General features: G+C 42.9%; 1 protein-coding gene across 1 annotated transcript in view; it reads left to right on the top strand.

The window, feature by feature from the left end:
- The first annotated feature begins 340 nt into the window (after window positions 1–340).
- Window positions 341–21,171, top strand: part of FCHO2 (FCH and mu domain containing endocytic adaptor 2) — an 81,309-nt gene continuing 60,478 nt past the window's right edge. Inside the window, exons 1-2 of the mRNA XM_077347431.1 lie at window positions 341–589; window positions 14,544–14,635. Coding sequence (XP_077203546.1) covers window positions 359–589; window positions 14,544–14,635 — 323 coding nt within the window. The 5' untranslated portion in view covers window positions 341–358. The remainder of the gene's footprint in view (window positions 590–14,543; window positions 14,636–21,171) is intronic.

Below are 21,171 nucleotides of genomic sequence, written 5' to 3'. Positions count from 1 at the left end.
CTCCCCATGAAAAAAAAAACATGCAAAAATACAGGACGTAGAATAGAATATATAACAGTAGCCAGAGATTCAAAGGCAGAATATTGGACTGTGGTTTAATCTCCAACGAAGTTCGGGCCCACCATTCTTTCTCCCTCTAACTCCGCCGTCGCCGCTGTAAGGATTAAAAGGACGAGGGGAACGAGATGGCGGGAGAGATCAGTCCTGGGCGGTGGGACTCGGCGCCTCCAACCGCCCAGGAGGCTCCCCGGGGCCTCTCCGGGCCTCCTTCGCCGCTCTCCCTCCATTCGCAGCCTCCGCCTCGTCGCGCTTGCGCACTCGCCTCGCCGGGCGACGGCGACCGTTCGGGGGACGTCCTATGCCGAGCTCCAGTCAGTGCCTGCGTGCCGGACGGCGGCGCCCCGTGCGCGTGCGCAGTGCTCCCTCTGGCTCTGTGGCGAGTCCGGCGGGCGGAGGAGTCGCCCTGCCGTCAGGGGAAGGGCGGCGCTGGGCGGCTGTTTCCTCCTTGGGAGGCCCCCGGTGGCTGAGGCGGTCGGAGCCGGGCCGAAGCGGCGCGATGGTCATGGCGTACTTCGTGGAGAGTTTCTGGGTAGGGAGTGGCGCCCCTTCGGTCCCCCCTCCTTGGGGGGCTGCTCTGCGTCAGGCGCGGCGAGGGGGGGGAGGGAGAGAGAGAGAGCACCGCAGTCCTTCCCCGGCTTCCGCGCCGCCTGCGGGGCAAGGCTCGGGCCTGCCGTTGTGGCGGTTGGGAGGGCGCGCGGGAGGGGGGGGGAGGTAGCGGGCGGCCGCTCTGCGCCTCCGGCTTGGGGCGTTTGGGGAGCGGATCGTCGTCCCAAGTACTTCCGCGGTTCCCCGTGGAGGGCGCCGCTCCTCCGGCCCGGGTGCGAAGGACCCCAGCACCTGCTCCGCCTTCCTCCTCCTCCCCTTCGCTGCCGCCGCCGCCGCTTGAATGGCCGGGGTCGGCGGGGTTGAAAGCGCCGCTCTCCTGGCGCGCGGCCCCGCGTAGTGGCCGAAGGACGGGGATGTTTACTTTTCTCCTCTCTGGATCTCTCGATGACAAAAGACCCGAAACTGGAGCTGCGCCCTGCGGGAGCTTCCTTTTTCCCCCTTGCGAAACCATCCAGCGATGGTTCTCCGAGCACCTTCCGGATCCCGAAGTGCTCCCGCGGGAGGGGTCCCGGTCTTAAAATCTGGGGGGTTTATTGGTAGCTTCTGAGATGTCTTATTGAGAAGTTTGTTTCTGAACGAAATTTGCGCACCTTGCCACTGGATTCTAAAATTGTTTTATTTTAGGTGTTAGCTTTTATGTGCACAGGCAGGCTCACACCTAGAATAAAGCCATTGGACTGAAATTTTGTTTTGCTACTTCAGGCCAACTCGGCTACACGCCTGAATCTGCCTTTACAGTTTGTTTCTAAACATAAGCAAACAAAGCAGGGATGTATAGTAGGTACCTAGAGCAGTTATTCAACCCAGATTTGGTGAAGGGTTATGAAGCAAGTTAGTTTTATGATCTAGAAATCATTGTAGTGTGTTAGTGGGTAAATCGGACGAAAACATTTGGTAAGCCCCATCAGGATGTTAAAAAGTGTTCCTGTCAAGGAATTATATTGTTTACATGCAAGATAGTATGTTGCTGCTCAATTCTTCCTCATGCCCAAATTCAAAAGAAGAAATAAGCTGCTACTGTTTCTTCTGCTTGTTCGTTTTAAGTACACAGATAGGCTTCTAACAAAAATGGTGTCATAGTTACTTTTAAACTGTTACATATGAGAATCAGCTTGTTGTAGTGGTTGAAGTGTGGGCTGAGGATCTGGGAAAACCGTGGAGGTTTGCTGGCCAGTCACACACTCAGCCTAACCTACCTCAAAGGGTTGTTGTGAGGATAAAATGGAGGAGAGGAGAGTGATGGAAGCAGCTTGGGAGCAGGAAAGAAAGGTGGGGCAATAAATAAATAATATTTATGTTGAATATAGTATCTAGGATTTCTTGTGCAAGATCTGTCGAATTGAATTTGCTTTTCTGGGTAACAGCAGCGGTCCAACAAAATGTTCACAAGGTAATAAAGCAGTTAATAGAGTTAACTGCTGACAGCCAATCAATGTAAGCCCTGTCATGTTACACTGCAATGTCTCTAGACATTCCGAACTAGCTGTCTTCAGATGTTTGAGCATTGATGCAAGACATGTGATTAATGCTGCTCTTGATAAAACCAAGCAAAATATTATCATGTGGCACATTATGGTAGTGATTACAGCTTTTGTAGGTATTAAATATTTTGGATAATTATACTGCAGATATTATATATCCATGAGATTCCCAGAAGCAGTGCCTTAGTTAAAACTATTTAAATTTTTCCTTACCGTTGTTGGGAAATTGCTGTTTTTTGGGATAGAGTAAGCGATATAGAATTGAGTAGCTGTTCAGAATTATGGAAGAAGAATTTTAGAGTGATCCTTAGAATATTCTGCCAGTATTTTGTAAAATACTGCTGTTCCTGTCATTAAAGGATATCAGCAGTACCATAATGATTGGAAGAAATTCCCAAGTCAAGTTTAATTGGATTTACAATCAAGGGCAGAAGTAACTGCCTTGATCCACAAGTAAAGGCAGGGTATGAATGTTTTAATAAAATATCCCATTTTGAAGCTATCATAATGTAGCGGTTCAGGCATCAGAGTAGGATCTGGATTACCCAGGTCTGAAAACCCTGCTGTGCCATGGGAACTTACTGGGTGCACTTAGGCCCAACAAACACTCATAGACTAACCCACTTCACAGGGATGTTATAATAATGGTCAAATGTAGGAAAGGAGAATTACATGAGTACTTTGGGTCCCCATTGGGAAGAATTATGGAATATAAATTACAAATGTGCATTGCATAATTTCTCATAACTTGGTGGTTTGAAGCAACTTGCTACTGAACCAACTCCTCTCAAAAGCATTCTGCTTCAGGTGACGTGATACAATATGAAAGTTGTATCTGAGGTCTTTGACCTGTCATGGCTGAGATCCAAACTGCATGATCAGGCTCATGTGATGGGTCTGCTGCTGAGCTGTACCATTTCAAATTTCAGATGGGGAAGTTGCAAAGTCTTAACATGTTGGGGAAGAAGTTTGGTATGCATTTGGGAGATTTTTTTTTACCATGTGGAGAGTATTAAATGTGATTCTGTCTTATAGGAGGTTAGCAGCCCAAGAAAAGATTTAACATGCAATTGTATCTGTGTTTAGTTCGCATCGGAGTGGTGACTTACAGGACCATGGATATGTAGAAATATTCCATAGCTGAATGTCACTACTGACACTTGGACCATATTGATTTTGTATCCCTATTGCTCTGCTGAATTCAGAAGGTGCATGGTATGGTTAGTATCAGGTTGCATCTTTAGCATTCTGGGAATTCTAAGATTTCTAGGATGAAGAAGTATGTGTAAACCATACCACTGCAAATACAAGAGCCCGTGGTTCATCAGATGTCTCTGACATCAGGCTGAACGCACAAGTTCTTAAAAAGCTGAAAGAAAAACATAGTCCTCCTTTAAACAAAACGTGAGGCTAATTTTAGTTGATGCAGTTAGTAGAGAGTCATTGTAAACCAGATTCAGTGTATTATTATTTAGTTGTCATCAGAATACCATTTCCCAGTTGCTTTTTCTTTACTGTTTGAAAGCTCAGTACTTCATTGGCTAAATTCCCAATTTAGTAGTACTTTAGTGTTTCCAAGAATAATCTTCATAAGATGCCAAAGAAGATCAGCCTGCTTCCTGCTAGCATTCACATTCATTCCTGTTTTCTAACAGTGAGAGTTTTATATTTGTATGTTCTTCTGTGCCCAGATTTGTAACAATGAATGCATATTTCTATTAGAAGGTTTATTTATAAAGTGGCAGGTAAATTTGCTTTAGCTCTAGATCTACAAGATTCATAATATTTAAAAGTTTCAAAGTACTATACTTAAAGTTAGATTCAAATGAATAGCAGTGTTGGTCTGAAGTAGCAGAATAAAATCAGAGTCCGGTAGCACCTTTAAGACCAACAAAGATTTAATCAAGGCGTGAGCTTTTGAGTGCAAGCACCCTTCGTCAGACAATGATCTTCTTACATGACAGGAAATATATAGCAAAAATCAGTTCTGTTACATCTGTGTCACAACCAGATACAACCAATGATAATCCTTTGTCAAAACAGCCAATTAACCCCCTAGAATTCAGTGTACTTTTTATTTTACAATTTATTTTAATTGGGATTATGTGACTGTTATTACAAAACTCTATACTATGACATGCCCAGGACTCAATAGAGACAAAGGCTTTTTTTATTCATGCTAACCTTGTTCAACTTGTGTATCCATATTCTTCACTATGTATTTTATTTGTGATAATATGACTGTAAGATATGGCATTGTAATGGAATTTTGAGTTTGACTCCCTGTCCTTGGGAAGTGACCAGCAATTCCCTGGGAGGAATGTCTCACAGTTGTATGGAGTAAGCAACATATGGAGAGGTGATAGCCTTTGATCTCTCTACCAGCAACACTTTGGTTTCTCTTTGTAAAGTACACTGAATTCTAGGGGATTCATTGGCTGTTTTGACAAAGGATTATCATTGGCTGTATCTGGTTGTGACACAGATGTAACAGAACTGATTTTTGCTATATATTTCCTGTCATGTAAGAAGATCATTGTCTGACGAAGGGTGCTTGCACTCGAAAGCTCATGCCTTGATTAAATCTTTGTTGGTCTTAAAGGTGCTACTGGACTCTGATTTTATTATACTTAAAGTTGTACAGTATTAGGTATGAAGTTTTCTTGTGCAATACAAATTCATCGGTTCTGGTTAATATAATTGTGCAAGTTTGCTTCAGGGCTTCCTTAATAAGGAAGCAGTATCTGAAGCAATGGATTTAAATGAAGAGGAGGTGGAGGTTCTTATATGCTTCTTTTCGCTACTTGAAGGAGTCTCAAAGCAGCTTACATTTGCCTTCCCTTTCCTCTTCCCACAACAGACACCCTGTGAGGTAGGTGAGGTTGAGAGAGCCCTGATCGGTCAGAACAGCTTTATCAGTGCTGTGGTGAGCCGAAGGTTACCAAGCTGGTTGCATGTTGGGGAGCGCGGAATCAACCCCCTCTCACCAGATTAGAAGTTTGCACTCCTAACCACTACAACAAGCTGGCTTTCATGACACAAAGAACTGTTGATACAATGATGGTATTAATTGCTTTAAGGTAGATTATATCTGTTCAAATAGGAATGAAGTAGCATAGACAGAATATCCTGGCATTCTGTCCCAAAAAATTGTTAGAGACAAACTGGCATGGGCCAACTTGTCCCAAATTCTGGCTAGATTGGGGCTCAGGAGGTAACATTGAACATGTGCATGGTCTCCAAAGAAATCTCTAAGTGGCTCAGGGCAGTTCGGAAAACAAAACCCACCCAGAAACTCCGACATGGAAATGCTAGAGAGCTGTGGGGATGGTGTTTTTCAGCTTTAGAAGCACAAATACAGACTTTCCAAAACTTGACATGCACTGCTGCTTCCCAATAACAGAATTGCCATTAATTGCAATGGGACTCAGATCTATATAACTGTAGGATGAGCATGCATTCCCTTTACTGGCGGTTTGCAATAGCTTTCCCTTCCCCTCCCAATAACAGACACCCTGTGAAGTAGGTGGGACTGAGAGAGCTATGACTGAAGTGTTCTGTGAGAACAGCTCTAATAAGACTGTGACTAGCCCACAGTCATCTAGCTGGCTGCATGTCGATGAATGAGGAATCAAATCTGGCTCTCCTGATAGGATATTGTGGCTCTTAACTACACCAAGCTGGTGGTTTTAGTATAAGTTTTATAATTTTAATTGTTAAATTGCTATATATGTATTACATTTGTATTTTTCTGGGCTTTGCTCATATGGTGGAACACTGTGGGAAAGGGTCCAATTATCCCTGCTATCATGGTGATTGCCATTGCCATGTGGCCAGACTCTTTCCCCAGAGCCTTGTCCTGGAGTTTGGGTGTTCTTTCTATCCCCCCTCCCTTTCTTTCCCTCTTTGTAAAAGGCAAAGGCTGCATCCTTCCTTTCCTGCCTGCTGACTGAGAGACAGCACCTGGTGACCAAGTGCAACCCAGACTCTCTGGGCTTCCCTTCTAGGAGGTGGGGAGTTTGGAGTCAAGTAGAATCCATAACATTATCTATCACTTGTCCTGCTATTGGGTGATTGGTGGCTGATTGCCGACTTTTTCCTTTGGAGCTCATTTTGGTGTCACTACAGGTGAGATCATCCTCATTGTCCCACCCAGCCAACACCTCTCACTCACTCTCTGCTATTGAGGTCAGGCATGCCCAAAGGTCTGTTTGGGAGGTTCTTCTGTTTCTCCCCTGATTCTGGAACTTCATATGTCTGGCAGGTCATTCCGTTTGTTATTGTCCCCCTCTTACTCACACCGCTGGTGACTGCAAAGGATGATGATGAGTGCTACTCCTTTCACTGAGCTTGCTGGATGGAGCTGGCCAAGTAACACTTCCTGTGCTCATACTGGTCATGGGCTCTAACTGTAGACTCAGAGCCATCCCCTCTCACTCTTCCCACTGGCAAGGTGACTACAATCTGCCAGCATGGGGTTATCCTTCTGGAGTGGTTTGAAAATGAAGCCCACCTAAGTCCAGGTCTACAGCTGTAATGAATACATACTCTTGGAGAGTTAAGTCATATGTTCCATTGTGGTTTTCTGTATGGAATGACCAAGGCCTTTCACTCTGCCTTCTGGCAATGTGATCACAAAGCAAGGTGAAATCCTTTGGGGTTGTTAGAATCATCGTGGCCCACCAGAGTCCAGTTAGGCTGTTGTAACAGGGTGTCATAAATTTGAATACTCAACAGGCCCTCTGGCCAGAATCGACATGGCCTTTCTGTTTGCCTGTGAGCAACGTGTTTACAGAACCTGGCTAATTTTCTCCCATGGTGTTTCAAAAGTAGAGCTCACTAAAAGCCAGGTACAACACTGTAGATCCATAATGTTGTACTGGATTGCCAGTTGATAAATTAGCAGCTTCATGCAGGTATGTAATGGGCCCAATAAAGAGGGAAGAAATACTATTTTAGAATTTCCTTTTAGGGGCTACTTTAAGAAAGCGGGTTTTTAAAATTGGTTAAGAACCCTTTCCCCAGCTGAGTTTTTCTGGCCTATGTCTACCTGAAATTTTGTATGGGTTCTGTCACTGAAGAAAAAACTCAGTCTGTTTATAAAACTTAAAAAAAATCATTTTACTTTCATGAATACAGAATACAGATCAGCCCCCCCCCTCACAAACTGACGGTAGAGAGCGTCACCCCCCTCCTGTAGTTGAGGATGCGGAGAGCAAATGAGTAGATTACGTCATCGTTGTTGCCATTACTGTAAATTATCGGTTTTTATTGTCATTTTATGGTTTTAGGAGACGGGGTTATGTAAGCCGCCTCGAGCCTTCGGGGGGAGGCGGGGGTATAAATATAAATATAAATATAATAATAATAATAATAATAATAATAATAATAATAATAATAATAATAATAATAATATCTAACCCTCGTCACATGTTTGCCACCCCAGTGTCCCCTATCTGGATTAAGAAAATATGTTCAGCCTGGTCAAGATCCACTCCAGTCCACAGCCTGCAACATTCTGTACCAGTTGAAGTTTCTGAACGCTTCTCAAGGGCAGCTCCATGTGCAGAAGCATACTCCCCTCTCTACTACAATTTTGGGACTGTCTTTCACAGGGGAAATAGGAATGTTATTAATCCCATGGGGCTAGCCTGATTTGGCATCTGTGGGTTTTTTTAATACCACTGTCTTTTCCCACGTGCAGTGCTTTAGTTTTCTGGATAAGAAAAAAAGGTAGCAACTTTTGTAAGAGAATAGTATCCCTGTATGTTCACTCATGACATAGAGTAGAAAATCAAGAAACGTGTCAAAATTCCAAAAATGTGTTATTACCTTTTGTTGTACACACTGAAAAAGCCCTCCTCATCTTATACACGGGTTTATACAGTAATTGAAATAAAAGCCTGCTCCAGCCAGCCAATCGTTGATTTGGCAGCTTGTAGGACATCAACAGTTTGACTGAGGGACTCTGATCTTTTTTTCCCCTTTTGTTTTCACTTCTTAATCACTTCTTCCAAACTATTATTTTGGTTTCTGTGGGTGAAAATCGGGGTACAAAAACTAGCAGCTATTCATCCTCTTGACTTTTCTGTATATTTTTTGGGGGGAGGCTGGATGGGGGAGCCTGTGATGATTGAGCATTTCCCCCCTCGGCTTTATATGCATGTCAATAAGTTTGCCTAGATCTTGTGGTTAAATTAGGTGCCTCAGTTTATATGCTGGTTGACTTATATGCGAGTATATACGGTACGTGGTAACTCCATTGAAAGCACGTTACAATATTTTAGACTATATCACTGATGTATGTATAGCCATGATCAGGCATCTCTTGGAAAAGATACAACAGGCACTGTTAGGCACATTCACTGCCTGGGCCAGATCTTGAGTGTAGCGCCATTCAACACAAACTGTGTAGCATTTTCAGGATCATTTTATATTGACCCATAGCATCCATCTTTTAGATGATGCTTGCTCACCCTTGTTTTGTTCATCATTGCTTTTAGTCTCTGAGTAATAACTTTCAAAGTGTGGTATTGTCTAGCAGCAGCTCTCATGAAGTCTAATAAAGCAAATAATAATTGAAAAAGCTCTCCTATTCCAAAGGTGGTTTATTTGCCTTTGAAAAACCTAGCTATTGAATTGCCTGCATAAGAACAACTTTCATTGCTTGTGGTAAATTAACCAGTACAAGAGAACTGCTTTGGGCCCATGAGTCTTGGATTGTGCAGACCACATTCAAATCTCATCATTTGTCATGGATCATGGTGTAGCCTTTGGCTAGCTTCTTTTGCAGGATTGATTCTCTACCATTAAAAAAAAAAAAAGAACATTGATGACTTACATTACAGAGTGAATGTGAGGGCAAACACAGTCCATTCTTGTCAAAGGCAATGTTGAACATATCTATCACCATTCACATTAAAATATTACTTAAACATACTGGCCATTTTCAAGCTACCTTTGTATGCTGTTTTAGTAGCTGGTTGCTAATGGATTTTTCCTTTCATTTTAGACAGACCCATTTTAGTAACAGGCAGCTAGAGGGAATTCATTTACCTGTTCATACAAACCCGCTTGCATAGGGTTAGCAAAGCATGGTTGAGCCACTTTTGAGAGAAACTGTTTTCTTCTGTTTTCTACCCCTTCATTGCAGTTCTGAAACTCTGTGGTGTGCTGCTTAAAATGTCCGTAAAGGTAAAGGTATCCCCTGTGCAAGCACCGAGTAATGTCTGACCTTTGGGGTGATGCCCTCCAGCGTTTTCTTGGCAGACTCAATAGGGGGTGGCCTTGCCAGTGCCTTCCCCAGTTATTACCATTTACCCCCCAGCAAGCTAGGTACTCATTTAGTGACCTCGGAAGGCTGACTCAACCTTGAGCCGGCTGCTGGGATCGAACTCCCAACCTCATGGACATCGCTTCAGACAAAATTTCTGCTGCTTACCACTCTGCGCCACAAGAGACTCATAGCACTTCCTATAATGCTGCTTTTTAAAATCTGTGCACTCTTCTTCCGAGTTTTATAGCATTTTTCTGGTTGTTGGGGCCTTTGGAAGGAGAGCAACAGCAGAATACGTATCACCAATGTATGTATAGCCATGATCAGACGTCTCTTGGAAAAAGCACAACAGGCACTCTTAGCCACATTCACTGCCTGGGTCAGGACACTTAGTGTCCAATGTGTATATGTGTGCTGACTGAGTTTGCAGTCAAATTTAGTTGGTCTATATTTGAACCACTATCTACTATTTTTTCACCCCAGACTTTATGCTTGTAGTAGAAATGTAGTAAAATATTTAGCATTTAAATTCTGTTTTGTCCTGTAATCCTGAACAAATTTAACAAAGTAGCTAATGCTTCTGTAGAAGCTACTTTGTCATTAACTGGTTTGTTTACCATTTAAAGAGTGCTATTTTTGACACAGAAATCCTTGTTTCTTACATATCTAATGTTAATGTGCTACTACACATTTCAAAATTCAGATTTTCTGGCTGGGAAAGCCAAATGATCCCTACTATCTTTTCTACAGACAATAAACATGTGTTAGGGTAGGTTGCAGAACAAGGAATTCCTGTAATATGTTTCCTGTTATGTACTGATTGTGTAATACTCTAGACTTATATTGCTTGCACTGCTACTTTCATTTCCATTTTAGTGTTTGATTTTTGTTGCTTTTGACTCATATCTTTATAAGTTTAAACATTTTACTTGTTTAAAACTTGTAACACAGCCTGTTCCAAGGATGTTCTGGGTTTTAATGTTTCCATGCACTGGAGGTTTGCCAGTGGATCTCAGTTGCATTTAGTTAAAAAAGATTTAGTTATGCTTCTGTGATATATATAATGTTCACAGACCACATCACAATTTGTTTACATAACAGATATGGGAGTAATGGGCCACACATCTTACATAACACAATGAACCCCTTTCTGGCAAAGATCCGTGTTGCACTGTATATTTTCCCCTGGATTTCTGATACTGTGCTGAAATAGGAATATTTGTGGGAGACCAGGGTGTAGTCTACACAGAGCTTTTTACCCATTCCCAGTTTGAATAAATCCCTCCCGTCTGCACTGAATTTGATTTCCATTTTGATTTTGGTCACTATAAATTTTCCCTCTGCAACATGCATGATTGATCCGGAGTGACCCTACCTTTCCCCCGCGATATACAGAAATGTATATAACCCTCAATATTTGGAAAACTGGCATCAGTAAGTGTGCAGATATTTGCTTTTGCAAATTAACTCCCTTCTTCATGCCTCATAGCAAAGCAGTCTTCCCTGATTGGCCAGGGTGTCAGTTCAGAGACTTCCTGGTTACAAGGCTTGTCTTAAAGTGACTGTACTCCAGAAGCCCTAACTTCTCTCAGCAGAGATTTAACTCATGGATTTATTCCCCCCTCATCTGCTGCCTCCAATTCCCCCCCCATTCAAGAAAAGAAAAAAAAGAGACTCCTGCTACACTTAGCTCCCCTTCCCATTCTAAATTTTGGCGGAGGCTGGGGGGGGAATAGAGGAAGACCTGAGTTCAAATCGATCAGAATTCAGCTGGATCCACAATGGGAAAAACAAAGTACCATATATATTTGCATATAAGCCGACCCGCATATATTCCGAGGCACCTAATTTCACCATAAAATGCTGGAAAACCTTATTGACTCACATATAAGCCAAGGCTGGTATTTGGAAAGTGGCTTTCCCCCCTCCCCTTCCTTTTTGGGTAGGATCTTTTTCCTTTTCGCCCCATGCTCCTCCCTCTTTCCCCTCCTCATCCCTCTTTCCCTCTTGCCTTTTTATATCCAGTCCTTCTTATTCAATTTCCTTCTTAGCTGGGTGCTCTGTTCGTCTAGGGGAATTTCCTCCTTCTGCTCTCTGCTCTCCCTCTGCTCTCTGCTCTCCCTCTGCTCTCCCTTCAGAGCTTCCTGCAGCAGCAACACATGCTAGCCTTGTGCTAGCCTCGTTAAGGCAGTGAGGGGGGGAGGCGGAGACTGTTCTTCCCTCCCCTCCCACTGTCCCTCCCGGGCTTGCTGCACTTCTTCTTCTTCCTGAATACTTCAGTTAAGTATACTTGTCTCCCACCCCTGCCCTCTTTTCTTTTCTGGCAGCTTTTTTTTTGGTACCTGCATATAAGCCGAGGGGGACTTTTTCACCTTTAAAAAAGGGTTGAAAAACTCGGCTTATATGCAAGTATATACGATAAGTACAGAATTAGCCCAGCTCTTTGTGTGTCAAGGTAGAAGGCTGATTATAATAGATTGAACCAACAAAAAATACCAGCCTGAACTATACTGTTGATGCTGGTTGTATAAAAACCATTTATTGAAGAATCATATATTCATTAAGTAATCCTTTTTAAAACGAAACAATTCTGGCAACCTAAAACAAGCCTTTTAAATCCTGGGCCATTATCAGTATTTCCCCAAAATAGCTTGTCTCATGTATATGCGTATTTTTGAAGTACTGAATATACCCGCATATAAGCCGAGGCATCTAACTTTACCACAAAATCTGGACAAACTTATTGACTCACATATAAGCCGAGGGTGGGAAATGCTCCATTATCACAGGCTCTCCCATCCAGCCTCCCCCCCCCCGCCATCCAGCCTCCTGCCTCATTACTGATTTTTTCATTGTCTAAAATGGTTTCCTTGAGCCATATAGAGGGATTTGGTACAAGTCAGAATCTTGGAAGAGAGACTAGAAGGCTATCCTTTCACAGAAACCAGCAGTATAGCAAGACCATAATAGAAGTCTACTGTGGGACTAAAATATTTGCTATTGTTTACACCCTTACTGTAGTAAGGCAGCAGACATGCAGTCTGAAAGCTCTGCCCATGAGGCTGGGAGTTCAATCCCAGCAGCCGGCTCAAGGTCAACTCAGCCTTCCATCCTTCCGAGGTCGGTAAAATGAGTACCCAGCTTGCTGGGGGATAAACGGTAATGACTGGGGAAGGCACTGGCAAACCACCCCATATTGAGTCTGCCATGAAAATACTAGAGGGCGTCACCCCAAGGGTCAGACATGACTCGGTGCTTGCACAGGGGATACCTTTACCTTTACACCCTTACTGACCCTGTGCTGAATTGCCCTGCGGAAGGCATAGGGTTGCCCAAGTTCCTCTGTTGCTCTGCAGAGGCTTCACTTAAAACAGATACACACAAAAACCAAACTAATGCAGGCAACACAAACTATTAGAATCTCTGCCATCTTGCTGAATGTGATCTCCTGGGCAATCATCTGCATGATTTCTTTATCTGCGAGTTTGATGTGAAACACTTTCCCACCTTCTTTTCTTGAGCTCTGACTTCGTGTTGATCTTTGTCCATTATTTGGATTAGGCACTATTGTTATTCACAGTGGTGGTGCCTTCGTCTTATAAGAGTGCCAATATTTTACTGGTTGCAACTTGATCTAACCATCACCACTGGATCTAAACCCTCAAGCCTGATAGATAAACTGAGCAAATGGTAGAGATCATAAAACTGCTTGAAGAGGATTGTTGTAGTAGAGTCTAGTGTGGTTAGGTTCCTCAGCATGTTGTTCCTTTCCCTATATGTCAATCCATGACCACAGAGACATTTCAATCATGCCTAGACCTTGTTTACTCTGATTATGTATGAAACCAAGTCAGGAAGAACTGAATACTTTGCTGACATCCACTGCTTTTGCATTCTCTTCATAGGCATTTGTGCATGCTTGAAGCTGTGTTGTTCCTTTTGCAGTTACTGGAGTTGAAGAATCCATCTTGTATATCAGTCAACGCTGGATGTGTATTCGTCCAGTAAATTCCAGTCTGTTCATTGATATGTGTTTGCTGTGTTGTCAGAGGGTCATAGCATCTTATCAGATGAATAGCTGGATCTGTCAGACCTGAGCCATCTGCTGAATACAGTCCTGTTGGATACTGCTGCACAAGCAGATGTGTAGCTGGTTATTTTATCTAACTTGGGAGGAGGGTGTTCTGTATTGCTAAACATTTCAGTAATCGCTTGGTGGCAGCTTAGCAGCAATTGCAGCACTTGGCAAAGAATAGGCTATTCAGTTTTGCAGTAATTTATCTGGAATATTCTGGAGTAGCCTAAGCCCAGATCATATTGGACATAGATAAGTGTTTTTGTTTAGGCATTGAGAACTGTTTAGATCTTTTAGTTGCATTCTTAGTAAATATTCTGTATAGAAATGCCTGTTATGGTAATACCATTTTTGTTTTCTTAAGAAATAAAGTTGAATAGGTGAGTAATAGCATACTTCCTTAAACTCATTCAGATAGACTGCAAAGAAACACTAATTATTTTCTAGGGCCAGAAGCATTGTGGGAGAGATGAGTTTGCAAAATATTAGAAGTGAAGCACTTTGCTTGTTCATATTGTATAGGGAAGAGCTCTTCTTTGTGGGGTTTCTAGAAACTGTTTGAAGCTGGTGTAATTTAAATATTAGGGGCAAATAGTTCTGTGTCAGATTGTATTCTTCTTCTGACTTTCCAAACAAACCACATTTCATAGATGCGATGCAACATTTTTTAGTGAATAATTGTAATTAATTTTTGCGATTCTACTGAATTATAATTTCATCACTGAACATGGTTTTAACAATGTGCAGAAACATGAGAAAACTGGCTCCCATGCTGAAGGAATGTATACTATTTTGGGAAGAGACATTCACATTGAGGTACTTGTAGTGGAAAATGTCAGAGTTCAGTTAAAAACATAAATATGCTGACTTGGAAAAACTAGCAAATAAGGAAGTAAAGGGAATGAAGGTTGAAGTCCTGAAAACAACTAGGTACTGTAAATAAAACAGGCTTAAGGAATTTGTCTCTTAATCAGTGCATGTATGGGCTATCATTGTGCCCTGATTTTGTGGTTTCTAACTTTGTTGTTTTGGGTTTTATTCTTAGGGGGAGAAGAACAGTGGTTTTGATGTCCTATATCATAATATGAAACATGGACATGTGTCTACAAAAGAACTATCAGATTTTATAAGAGAAAGGTGAGCATTTTCATTAACTCATTATTGCTGATTATATCCCCAAATTTTCATCTTCTAATGTTCACTTCATGCTCCATAGATATTACTGTATTACTGCATTATACTTTGACTGTTAGTGAAACATGGTGGTTTTCGTTTAAAAGATGTATTACAAGTGAAATATCCTTGGAAGTGTTTCTTTTTTAATTGTTTGTGAAACATATTATGTTTACCAGTATAAAGTTCATTTTAGAATGATTATCATGACTATTAGATTTACCAGGTCATTTGCTTCCCCCCCCCCCCTTGCAGTTTTTTTCCCCCTCAGCATTTTTCGGTTTAGGTCTGTTGGACTGGTAGGTTCTGTTGGGTAGCCAGTTTTGCTGTTAATCCCTGAATATATCTCGGATATTTTCAAAGATTCTCCCCCCTTCCCCAATTCTCCCAAAAAATCCTGGATGTATTTGAGAAGTAGAAATGTACCCAAAATATACCGGCGAAATGATTTTTGGATATATTTTTGGCTCAGGTAAACCCAAATCCACACGCCTAGTATTAGCCATCACTCTAGCAGTTACTTGCGCTGCAAACCTTGGTTCTGCATAACCATGTAACATGTTTTTTTGTTAACATTAACATAAAAAATATATTAAAGCAAGTTAGATAAAATTCAGTTAATTTTTAAAAGGACTTTAAAAGCTTAATCTTTTTGTTTTAACTATAGGAAGTTTAAAAATACTCACCTGAAGTAGAGAACCTTCAACACAGTTATCCTTAAATTTTCAAGACTCCATGAAATCCTCTAGTAGACAGATATAAGATAAAATATTTAAGAACAAAAATTTCTGTTTGCTGGTTTCTAATTTTAGAGTGGGTGCATCAGATCAAAAGGTGGTCATATTCTTTGACACAGCTCACAGAAGTATAGCGTGTTTAGTGTGGAATGCAGCAACTTACAGAGTTGGGTGCTGAGGCAAGAAAGCAGCTCTAAATGGAAATCTTGATTCTTGGTCAGTCAACCCAGTTTTCATAACATGAGCAGCCATATTGCATTCCATCTATATTTGTCAGCTGTATTAATATGCTTGTCTCACCCTTTTTGCTGGTTGACACATACTGGCCAGCTTTTGGTACCACTCTGTTTCTAGTGTTGTTTCTAATGTTGACCACTCTGTTGTCAGTTACCTACTTTTCTACATGAATGAAACTGGTGTTCATTATAAATACTGGGTAGGTTCCAAATGAAGATGATGAATCCTTCACCTTTCTCACTTACGATACCTTATTATTTTGCCAGTGGTAAATCCTTGTTCTCCTTGATTAAAGTTCCTGACCTGTTTATATTTTACTGGATAATATGATATATGTAGTCGCAGACTTTGTTGACTCTCCCTATATAGTTGTAACTAGTATATATGGCTTCTCTGCAGGGCATCAACTGGGCTAAAGCAGCGCTTTCAACTTTTACAGCACTTTCAACTTTTACAACTTTTGTAGACATATACAAATATTTATTTTGGCATATTGTTTGTGCTTAAATATATTATTATGAACATTAATTTAACTATTTGGAGATTTTTTTTAGATAAAGATGTACTTATCCAGACCAAGCTATTTGCTTCCATAGTTACAAAGAGGAATTTGAAGGAGGACAAAATCTTGTAAAGGATTTTGTAGGCAAGTCTAGACTAGTAATGATTACTAAAATACCAGAAGTGTTAGAAATTCTTTCCATCACAGCATGCTCTCTGGTATTATTTATGAAAGTGTTAGATTTATTGTTGGTCTTCATCACTTAGGGAGGGAAAAGCATCACCCAAGTGTATGGCATTTTAACTTTGTATAACAGTGCAAGGATTATCTTGTTGGCTATGCAATATCATAACTATTCCTGTGACAGAAATATGCACCTTTCTGTTGAATCAAGGAGGTGCATAGTTTAAAAAAAAATGTGAAATCTGCATTCAGATGCTGGAAGCCAGCATTCATGTTGGTTTGAATTTGTTGCATAACCTACTCTTTCCTGTACTTTGAATAATTGTTTAAATTCTCGAAAATTAAAAAATTATCCTGGCGTGAAAGTATATGGCAAAGAAATCATGGCTAAACTAGAGTTTATAGATATATTGCCATTATGACATCCTTTAGAGCAGTGGTCCCCAACCCCCGGTCCGGGGACCAGTACCGGTCCGAGGATCAGTCAGTACCAGGCGGCGGCTCCTCCTCGTCCTCCTCCCCGGCTGCTGCCTCCGGGGCTGCCCTGCCACTCTGCTGCCGCCTCACCTTTGGTGCTTTCAGCGGCGGCTATGGCTGTGGCTCCCCTCAACGTGGCGCTACACAGTTGCTGCTGGCAGCGCCCCCCATTGGGCAGCGGGAAGTCGGGGTGCCGGCAGGAAAGCAAGTGGAGCAGGGGCTCAGGCGGCAGTGATGTCCTTCGGCAAAAGACTAACCCCCCCGGGCCTCAGTCAAATTGTCAAGTGTTGACCGGTCCTCAGTGATAGAAAGGTTGGGGATTACTAATTTAGAGAATACAAATCTGTCAAGAAGCCAAATGCAGTGGAATATTTGTTCTTTTTATTACACAAGGAAATGATTAGAATCAAGTACTTCATCTCTCATTCTTTTTCCTATTCTGTAATGCAGTTCATTGCTTTTGATTCCAGACACTAGGAAACAACCAAGGTACACACAGCTGTATAGTAACATCAAGCATACCTGTCAGCCCTGCAACAACTCACTATTGAAAAGCACCTATTTTACAAACAGGAGCCACAGGTGCATTAAGGGAGAGATCTCATCTCCTGGCTCAGCTACAAAACAGGGCAGACTAGAATCTGCACTTCATGCTCTTGGGAGCAATTAGTTTACCATGCATCCAACTAGCCACACAGGAACAACATGTCATATGGTATGGAATTTCATAAATCTCCTTAAAGGTAGCCCTTCCTTTCAGATATCTCTTCTGTGGCTGCAAAATTGTTCACCCCCCTGAAGCAACATTGAGATTTGTTTCTCACAACATGCCAACCACTTTGAAGGTGCAATATCTTTTTGTGTGACACAAACAGTACTCGGTACAAGGAAAACAGAAATCATGACAGTGCGTAAGTATTCATTCCCCAAAGTCAATACTTTGTAGAACCACTTTTTGCTACAGTTACAGCTGCACGTCTCTTGAGTATGCCTCTGTTAGCTGAGCACATGTAGCCACTGGGATTTTTGCCCATTCCTCAAGCAAAACTCCTCCAACTCCTTCAAGTTACATGGGTACAACAATCTTCATGCCTCAGATACTCAGTTGGACTGAGGCCTGAGCTTTGACTGGGCCATTTCAGGACACTATGTTCTTCCCTATAAACCTTTCCAGTGTAGCTTTAGCTGGATATTTAGGGTCATTGTCCTGCTGGAACGTGAACCCTTTTCCCAGTCTCAAATCTCTGGCAGACTGAAATAGGTTTCCCCCAAGAATTGCCCTATCCTTCACCTTTCCTTCAATCCTGACCAGTTCTTCTGTTCTGCTGATGAAAAACATCCCCACAGCATGATGCTGCCACCGCCATGCTTCACTGTGGGAATGGTGTTCTTGGGGTGATGGGAAGTGTTGGGTTTGTGCCCCATGTGGTGTTTCCCATGCTGGCCAAAAAGTTCAATGTCTCATCTGACTAGAGATCCTTTTCCCATGTATTTGGAGAGTCCACCACTTGTAGCTGGGCAAACTCCAAATGCATCACCTTATTCTTTAAGCAATGGCTTTTTTTCTGGCCACTCTCTCATAAAGCCCCCATCTGTGGAGTATATGGTTTAAAGTGGCCCTATGTTCAGATACTCCCATCTCCACTGTGGGTCTTTTCAGCACCTTCATTGTTATCCTTGATGTCTTTATTGTATCTCTGATTAATACTCTGCTTGCCCAGATTGTGAGTTGTAGAGGGTGGCCTTCTTTTGGCAGGTTTGGAGTGGTGCTATATTCTTTCCATTTTGTTATAATGGATTTAATGGTCCTTCATGGGATGTTTGTTTATCAACTATTCCTCATCTATACTTCTCCACAATTTTGTCTCTGACCTGTTTGGAGTGCTCCTTGTTGTCCATGCTCCTTGTTGTCCATCTTACTTGTTTAGTGGTGCTGCAGAGGGATCTTCAGAACAGGTCTGTTTATACAGATAACCTGTGGCAGGTCATGTGCCACTTGGATTGCATACTGGGGGATGCTAATTAACTAATTATGTGACTTTGGTAGTTAAGTGGTTAGATCTTATTTAGGGATATCATAGCAAGGGAGATGAATGCTTATACACAGTCATGAATTCTGTTTTTCTTGTCTTGAATACTGTTTGTGTCACAATAAAAAAAGATTTTGCAATTTGAAAGTCGTCGGCATGTTGTGAGAATAAAATAATGCTATCCCCCCCCAATTACTTCCAGGTTGTAATACAACAAAACAGGACAAACATGGAGAGGGTTGAATACTTTTGCAAGCCACTATATGTTAGTTCTGTGTTAGGTAAAGTTAGTGTCACCCTTGCAAAAAAACCTAGAGTTCTACTTTGCTACATCATAAAATCAAAAATGGCAGAGAAGGCATTCATATTCCTGAATCATTGTGTAATACTTTCCAACATCCTTTCCTTTTAAATGTGAGAGCCTAGCATGTATCCATTGATCTCAAGGATGCGTATTTCCACATCTTTTTTAGTCTCAGCACTGAAAATTCCTAAGCCGCTTTTTCAGCCTTTCTGCAGCAACAAGGGAAAAAACATGGCATAGATATTTCCCCATATTATCAACAGCTAGCTTCTTATGATAAGCTTTCAGAAACAGCTGTTGGGCAGTGTGCAGCATTTAACAGTCATAGTAGCCTTGGTTTATACATCAACTGAGGAAGTCCCACCTCCATCCAATCCAACACATCTTATTCATGAGGATAATAATGAATTCATGTTTGTTCATTTATTTAATTTACTAGCATATAAACCTGTTGTATCCATGAATACAACGGGCCCTAGAGGAAAGAAGCCTCATCCAGGGCTGGGCAGGGAAGGGCAGGAGAGGTTGTGGTGGGCCCTCAAAGGGTGGAGGGAGGGTTGGAGTCAGCGGCAGTGCCCTGTAGCTGTCCTGGAAGAGTCCCCGGGGCGGCCATGTCCCTCTGCGGTGGCAGTGAGAATTTAGAGATGGAAAGTGGGTGCTGGGGATAGGGAGGCCGTGTGGACGGACGGTCGGATAGGGAGGCTCGTGGGGACCCCTGCCTCCCCTGGGTGGCCCCCCTGTCCCTGGTGCCATTGTGAAGGCAGCTGGCAATTCTAGCGGTGGACTCGTCAAGCTGTCCCGTGGGGGGGGGATGACTGGGGTTCCCGGCAGATGGGCTCGCCCCCACAGGGGATAAGTCCCCAGTGGGGCGCGGTTACCAGCGTGGGCAGCACTGCCATGGGGGGGGGGGGAAAGCGATGGCAGGCCAGGAAGAGGGAGGCTGTGGGGCACCCCCAGCTGTGTCCCCGGCTCCCCCACATGTCCCCTACTGGTTGACATGTGGCAATCTCTTCTTTGGCGGTGGGGGGGTGGAGTCTCCAGCACCGGGCCAAAGAGGTCAGGGTGGCGGTAGGGAGTGGTGGCACAAACTGCAGGCATGTGTCCGGTGGTGCGGAAGAGGTGGGGGAAGTTGGGCGCTCCACATGGGTCATTGGGCGCTCCTAGGGCGGCGGTGTGGAGAGAGGATGACCTTGTTGGGGTGGTCTCGGTTGGGGCAAGGAGCTGCCATGGCAGTGTGATAGCGGTCTGCAGGGGTGGGCTCTGCAGGAGTTCTTGCTTTGGCGGCCAGGCTGTTTCTGGGTGCGAGGCTTTGGAAGCGCAGTTCCGCTGCCTTGTGCAGAGTGCAGTTATGGCAGGAGCAGCCAGAGAGAGGGCAGAGCCCCCCCCACAATGGAATGGGGTGCCACTCCAAGTGTCCTTAAAGAGGGAAAATGGGGGAAGAGAGAGGCCATGGCCATGATCCATGTGGGGGGAGGCACTGTGCGGGGCCCATCGCACGTGCTATATGTGCTGTATGGATAAACTGGCCCTGCCTGACCTGGGTGACCCAAGCTAATCCAATCTTGGCAGATCATAAAAGCTGAGTATGGTCAGCCCAGATTAGTATTTAGGTGGGAGACCTCCAAGAAATATCAGAGACATGATGCAAAGGCAGGCAATGGCAATCTACTTCTGAACCTCTCTTGCTTTGAAAACTACACAGGATCTCCATAAGTCAGCTGTGACTTCAGCAAAAAAATAAAATAGAAAAGGAAATGGGAGCATCTTGTGTGACCTGTGCCATTACTGTGGTTTGGTCCTAATAGAAGCCCAAAGCCCACATCAATGCCTTCAAGTTTAGTGTAGTTCATAAAATCCTGCACAATATTCTTCTGCTTTAGGAGGATACGATAGTACTGGCAGCTACTGACAACCTGATTTTGTATATACAAAAGGGAGTAGTAGAATCCTGAACATGGTCATCCATCTATCTTGGTTGACATACTAGTGCATAGAAACCACAGCATGATAGCAGTCTGGAAGAATTACCG

This window comes from Paroedura picta, chromosome 7, assembly GCF_049243985.1.
Source record: "Paroedura picta isolate Pp20150507F chromosome 7, Ppicta_v3.0, whole genome shotgun sequence".
In the NCBI taxonomy this organism is placed as follows: Eukaryota; Metazoa; Chordata; class Lepidosauria; order Squamata; family Gekkonidae; genus Paroedura; species Paroedura picta.
This window is presented reverse-complemented; position numbering and strand designations above follow the sequence as displayed.